This window comes from Rhagoletis pomonella, unplaced genomic scaffold (assembly GCF_013731165.1).
Source record: "Rhagoletis pomonella isolate Grant_MI unplaced genomic scaffold, Rhpom_1.0 Rhpom_scaffold_00005, whole genome shotgun sequence".
Lineage (NCBI taxonomy): Eukaryota > Metazoa > Arthropoda > Insecta > Diptera > Tephritidae > Rhagoletis > Rhagoletis pomonella.
In genome coordinates, this window is record NW_023458559.1 from 17,841,675 (window position 1) to 17,848,999 (window position 7,325).

The 7,325-nt window shown below is 39.1% G+C and overlaps 1 protein-coding gene across 1 annotated transcript; it reads right to left on the reverse strand.

Moving 5' to 3' along the window:
* On the reverse strand, positions 1–5,348 carry LOC118738743 (fibroblast growth factor receptor homolog 1). The gene is made up of 2 exons (XM_036469675.1): positions 908–5,348; positions 1–828 (listed from the first exon to the last, which is right to left on the reverse strand). The coding sequence occupies exons 1-2, from the start codon at positions 3,746–3,748 to the stop codon at positions 250–252; spliced, it is 3,420 nt and encodes a 1,139-aa protein (XP_036325568.1). The 5' UTR covers positions 3,749–5,348; the 3' UTR covers positions 1–249.
* Between the last annotated feature and the right edge of the window lie 1,977 nt (positions 5,349–7,325).

A 7,325-nucleotide genomic window follows, 5' to 3' on the forward strand; every position in this document is an offset into this window, starting at 1 on the left:
TATATAAATACGCTTATGATATTCTTAACTTTAAATTAAAGTAACGCGTAATCTACAATTTTTTTTCTTGTGCTTATCTGATATACTAAATTTAGCAAATGACATGCGATGGATTAAGTCTTTTCGTAGTTTCACAACAGATGCACTTAAGTATAAAGTATAAAATTGCTCTTAAAAACTACTGGGTATTAGTATGTTTAAGCCTTACTTTGCTTACACATTTCGTATAATGCATAAATGCTAATCTCTTCAATAAAATTTGTATGTGTATTGATAGCGCAACGGAGACGTTTCTTGAAAAGTATCCGGTTCGGATTCATCATCACTCGATGATGGGGGTGTCTCAAGCATCGGCATAGATAGATCCAAATACTCTTCATTAGTTGCGTGATTTGATGCCAGCTGAAGAATCTTGTCCAAATTCTCTACAATCTCCCCAAATGTCGGTCGTACGTTGGCGTCAAAATGCCAACACTGCCGCATTAGCATATATATATTGAGTGAACATCGTGCTGGCTTCTCCATTCGCTGACCAGTTATTAAGTAACTGTAGAGCTCCTCCGCAGACATAATATTGGGATAGGGCTGCTCTCCAAAAGTCATAATCTCCCACAATAATACACCATAGGACCACACATCCGATTGTGAGTCGTAGAACTTTTCTTGTAGCGACTCGGGCGCCATCCACTTGATGGGTAAACGACCGTTGGTGGCCTTTCGGTAATAGTCTGTATCCTGTATATCGCGCGCCAAGCCGAAGTCGGCAATCTTCATAACATAGTCGTCACTCACGAGGACATTGCGAGCCGCCAAATCCCGATGAATACACTGAGAATATTAATGAGTTTTAGTACAAAATTACTTTAAGAATTGTAAAATAGCTAAAAAAAAGTTAAAAAAAACTCACCCTACGTGAAGCAAGGTATTCCATGCCACGTGCAATCTGAAACGCAAAAGACACCAAATTCTTCTCAGTTAGCTGCGGCATATCCTCCAGGCAGTCGCTGCTACGCTGCAAACTCGGACTGCCAACAAAAAGTGGCCTATTCTTTTTCAGAAAGTCTTTCAGATTTCCATGAGGTGCGAATTCCACAATGACCCAAAGCGGCCCATTCTGTGTACAACAGCCCAGCAAGTTGATGATGTTAATATGCTTCCCGATCATTTTCATTACTTCCATTTCCCTTATTAAACTAGCCATGTCTGCATCCGTGTGCTCCTCTTTTACCATTTTTACAGCAACTATGCTCGAAGAGTTATTGGCGGTACGTGGTAAATTGCACGCGTCTGCCATGACTACACGTCCGAAAGCTCCTTCACCTAGCGTCGAGCCTAGGTTCAGTTGCGTACGCGGTATCTCCCAATTGGAGTCGAGCGGAAATTCATATTCATTAAAAGCTTGCGACGAATCCATGTTTGAAGCCTGAAATGTGGTACGTTGTTTCTCAATTTTAATCACAGGCATTTGGAGGTCGCAGGAACTACCCTCGGAAGAAGACGGCCTGTAGATAATAACTTTCTTGGTCCATTGATGAACCGTTTCGATGCGATGCTTCAGCAACTTTTCATGCTTCAGCTTTCGCAAAACATAGATAATGAAGATGGAGCCGAAAAGGAACAGCAGCACAATTACCATTGCTGCTACTGTCATCCAGACAGGATGTGCCCGCCACATCATGTATACTTCCCGGTTGGGCAATTTGTCAACCACATGCAAATACGCGCTTGCCATTGACTCACCCAAATTACTAGCTGCTACACAGGTGTACCAACCTTCGTCCGCATGTGTGACGTTCTCCAATCGAAGGACATTCGGTTTGTCTGGTTCGCCAGATAGTTTGATGAAATCTTTTGCGCTTGGCTGGTTAGAGTTCGCGTTGGCGTTTGCATTGGCAAACATGCGCTCCAACTTATCAATACTTTCATTTGGCGTATTGTACTTTACCCAGAATATATGGGGCTCCAGGTCGGATACGACACGACACTCAAAATATGCGCTGCTATTGGTCAAAACGGTTTGATTTTGTGGAAACTTGTCACTGTGAATGGGCCGAGAGCGCAGACGGTCCATGATGGTTAACTTGGTGCAATGTTCTATGCAACCCAGCTTATTGCATACGGTGCACTTGTAGACGCCCGAATCTTCCGCAATCACTTCGTCCATTTGCATGGACCACTTTTTGTAAGTTACTTTCCCTATATGTCGCATAATTTCAGTGAAATTTTGATCGCTGGCGCTGCGCGTCCATGTTACGTTCGGCATCGGATTGCCATTGGCTGGACAATGCAGTTGTATTGTAGAGCCAGCTGGTTTGTGTACAGTTTGAATGAGCTTATCCGCTTTTTTGAAACGTGGCGGACTTTCTTCTACCGCCTCCTGTTCATCGTTAGTATCAGCAGTATCTTTACTGTCTACATCCACATCACTAACAGTTGCTGGTTTATCGTGTTCCTTCTCTAACGCTGGGCCACCAGATGAATCGGCAGTACGTTTCTCCAGAATGAAGAATTTAGTTTTGGGGGCAATGATGGTGCTTTTCGGAAGTATGACTCGCAAATAAGCTGTAGCCATCGTTTTACCTACATCATTCGAAGCAATGCAGGTGTAACAGCCTTCGTCATCTGGCGTCACTTGCGTTATTTTTAACATGGCTGGGTTTTCTGCATTCGTCGGCAACTCAATTATATTCGGATTATTTGTGATATTCAAATATAGCTCATCCTTATTCAGTTGTTTCCTATGCATGATCCACTGAATCTGCACTGCGGTCGGTGATTCAACTCGGCACTCGAACTGCGCGCTGTTATTAACCATAACCGTTAGGTTGGCTGGTGTACTGTTCGCAATAAGTGGCTTTTCAGAGTGCAGCTGACCGACGATATGCAACCGTGTGCTGTGTTCAATGGTACCGAATTTGTTACTAATTTTGCAAGTGTAACTGCCAGTGTCTATAATACTCAGGTGCTCAATAAAAAGCGACCATTTTTTAAGCCTAAAACGCAAAGAAGTCATATCCATCCTTGTATTGTTATGCCACCAAGTAATTATTGGTAATGGATTTCCCATTGCGGGGCAGCTAAATTGCACGAAACTTCCAAGCGGTTGCTGTAAACTATTTATAAGTTTGTAGCTTTGTTGAAACTGTGGCGGGCCGGGATTCGGCAGGTGCACAATTTTTAAAGCAGTCGCATTCTCGCTTTTGGAGACTTCTTCTGGTTCCGCTTCCACATTTTCCTCCACTGTACCTTTGTCATCTTGATCCATTCGCAGCTTCGCTTCTTCTTCGTCTTCCACCTTACTAAAATCAGCTATGTCGTCTTCTGTATAGGCGGAAGTCTTTGCTAGCTCAGGTGCAAGTACTTTCAATGCAACGCTAACGTACTTTGCCCCTATTGGCACTTGCTCTGCCTGGCAGCTATAGACACCAGCATTTCCCGCTTGAACTTCCTTCAAAACTAGCAGTCTGTTAGCGCTTAGGAACTCGTCTTCTTTGTACCACTTAATGGACCCTTTAAGCAAGCACGTCAAACGCACATCGGTATTCGGCGCCACTACGGCTTTGGTGTGTACAACGCTGGGACTGAGAGTGATATTGACCACGTGAAAGGTCCGCAAACTGGGCGAGCGGCTGTCAACCAAACTTTTGGCTTGCGTCAAATAAGGCGGGCAGGTACAGAAAATAAGCGTGGTCAACATCAAAAAACGATGATGTCCGCAAATGAATGATTTCAGTCTAATTTTGATCATCGCAAAGATTAGTTCGTAGTGTTTGGAATTAAATTCCTTCAATTATCGGAAAACTTATCGGCAATGCGGATACGAATTACGGCTGCTTACTGCCGCAGTCGCAGTACTGTAGTATTTACTTTCATTCACTTCCATAAAAACTCACTCGCCCTCTCACAAGTTACGGCTTCTCTTTCCTTTGTACGCGCCCATAATTACATAGCTCTCAATAATTAAAATTCATATTGGACTCAAGGGGCTTTGCAGTCACTCGTAAGTTGATGACAGTTTTTATAACTACATAAATACATCGCATTGCTACTAAATATTAAAATGTCGTCACCGTCTTTTTAGTTCTTAAGCTGCATTTACATGAGGCGTTTTTTTAGGCGATTCAACATTGCTCCAGAAAAGTTGCTCGTGTAAATGCTGGTTCAAAAATCGGTTGCCTCAAAGTAGACAGCAAGTCAACTTTTGCAGGCGATTATCGCATGTCAAAAAATCGCCTCATGTAAAGGCAGCTTTATTGCTTTAGTATCGAACGTTGAGGATTATTGGTGGTAACTACCAGCACTCCCTTCACAGCTACGCACCCACCGCAGTAAAACACTGCCTAGAAGACTAAATCCACTATTTCACCGGTGTATGTGTGCATTTTATCACCACTGCCTGAACACTGATTTATTTAAATATGAACATATTACATACCGCCATATGTATATGCACACCTACATATGTATGTACATCTATACATATGCATAAGTAAAGGTAAACCGAAGTAAGGCGGTAAGAAGGTTCGTAGGCAGGCTGTGGGGAGCACGATAGGAGAATCGAATAAAAGGAAGAATTGAAAATAAAAAAACGACGTGCATTGATTTCATAATGAGTTTTCTTTTTTTTTCTATTTTTATGTTCAATTTTATTTACGCTTGCTTATTTCAATCACTTCGTTGGCTAGCACTCGCGCGACGCGTCAGCTAACTTGGCTTAAAGAAATGCTTTCCGCAAGCGGACCGAATTTTGGCAGTCCGCATGGACGGATGATCGCAATTCAGCTGTTATGCGTATTTAAATGCACGAATCGAATTGCCCCGTTTGGTGATGTCGTAGCTACGCATATAGAATTGTATTGCGGCTTGCGCGTCGCGTCGTCTTACGTTATTTTAATTCACTCAGCGAAAACAACAGCAACAACCGCTCAAACGACAACAGCAATACATACATTTAGCGAATGCCACTAATTTATAATTGCACACTTTTTGCTAGGTTTTCCATCGGTTTGATTGCTTTTTATCTCCCTACCTAAATAAATACAAAGTATGTATGTATCTATGTACATAGAAACAGATTTTTAAATAGTGCCAGTAGAAAAAAAAAACAAATAATAAGCGAAAAATAGTGCCAGCTAAGTCCACCCATATAGACAAGTTTTTACTATTTATATTTTTCCAAACTAATTTTTATAATTTTTTTTATAAAAAAATAGTTCATTCTACAACAAAAACCATATCAATCAAAGTTTAAACCCTGCTACAAAAATTAAAAAATTCAATGTTTTAACAAAATCTCAAACTTTGTATTCATTATTTTTAGAAAATGTTTGGATATGCCATTTTTTGTTGATGGTGTTGCGCATTTTTTTCACGTAAAATAAAATGCGAACATTCGTTATACGGAAGAAAATGCGCAACACCGTCAACAAAAAAGTTTGAAATTTTGATGAAACTGCTGATTTTTTTAATTTGCTGATTAATTTAATTTTTTTATACAATGTACAGGGGCAGTGGCGTTGCCAGAGGGGGCGATTTGGGGGAAAGATATAACGTATGACGATAATCGCCTGACGATAATCGCCTGACGATCTCGTATTGGCGATTGTCCTGCTTCATGAAATCCAAAAAATGTTTGACCGTTTGTGCGATATCGTCAACTCGATTCCAATTTTGCTTCTCGTAAGAGTTTGAAATATCTCGTAGTATTAAGTAAACTTACGTTCTTGCACGATAGTGATTTCAGTATCGTTTAAAAGAAAAAACTAGTACATATTTACGCACATATTTAATTTTTTTATTTTTACTAGTTTTTTAGGACTGGAATTGAAGAGATAGCTTTAATCCTTTATCCTTCCAAGAAAAAACATATGCAAAAACATTTTTTTATATTGTTTCTGACAGTCATTTCAGCCAATTTGTTTGCCTCAACTTAAATTCCGGCAGTATTAATATACATATGTACATTAGAGTGGTCCAAAAAAATAAAGTCGGAGTGTTAATGCCGGCACACCCTAGGATTGATCTATATCGAAAAAAAATATACCCCTATTTTTTATTTTGAAATCAAAAAATATTTAGGGAGTCCTCAAAGCGCTCAAAGTTTTCCATGTATTTTATATGGAGAAAAAAACATCTTTTCGTAGAAATAGTGTAAAATTCTTGAAAATCAATACTTTTCGATCGGAAAACTTTACTTATCTTCAGGAGATTTCCAGTAATAATACTCAATTGTTTCTTTAACAATTTTTTCATGGTAACTATATTTTATAGGTCCTCCAAAGCCCTTAGAAAATGCAATGGGGGACCAATAAAAAATCTTTAATCATAAAAATGGTTAAATAAACAATTGGATATTAATACTGGAAGTCTCCTGCAGAGAACCACAGTTTTCCGGTCGAAAAATATTGGTTTTCAAGAGTTTTATACCATTTCTACGAAAAATTGTTTTTTTCTCCACATAAAATACATGGACAACTTTGAGCGCTTTGAGCACTCCTTAAATATTTTTTGATTTCAAAATAAAAAAATTTGGGTATATTTTTTTCGGTATATAACAATCCTAGGGGGTGGCGGCATTAAAAATCCGACCTTATTTGTTTACTTACATTTTTGGACCACTTTAATGTATATATATTCTCCTTTGGATTCCTTAACGAAGGTGACTATCAGTAGTTTACTGAAAACTGCGCTTGGTTTTATCGAACGGAACTAATTATTCATTACTTTAATGTTTCAATTAACCACCGACATAAAATCAGACACTTTGTCAGCTGACGCGACCTATCTTATGGGATTTTTCTGCTAACTAAAACCACCGCAGGACCGCGATATTGTCATTACCCGAAAAAAGGCTTCTGTCTCTCTATCAATAGCAGTTGGATATGTTATATATAGGGAAGGGCGCTCCGTCGGTGGATAGCTGAACCATGGTCTGTGGTCAAAAAGGAATCTCTTTACAAAGTACTGCATCGTCCTTTTAGACGATGAATTAGAAGATGCATGTATTTTTTAACAGCAATGTTCTTCGAGAGTATCGTAAACGTTCAGGTATACTTTAAATTTCGCTAATATATTAAACGACTGTTATTTTATCTCCAATATTTCTCGCTACATCCTGTACCTAAGCGCCCGTTATTGTAAAGAGAATATCCATTATTGTCTCTTTACAATTCTTAGCCTGCATATCTTCCAACTTAAGCACTATCTATGGAAATTTTATAAAATGTATTCACAAATATTTTGGAAATCGTTGTTTAGCTACCTTATTGCAATAAAGTATATATAAGAATAAAGAAAAAAATGTGCTATAAAAAAATTAAAATAAA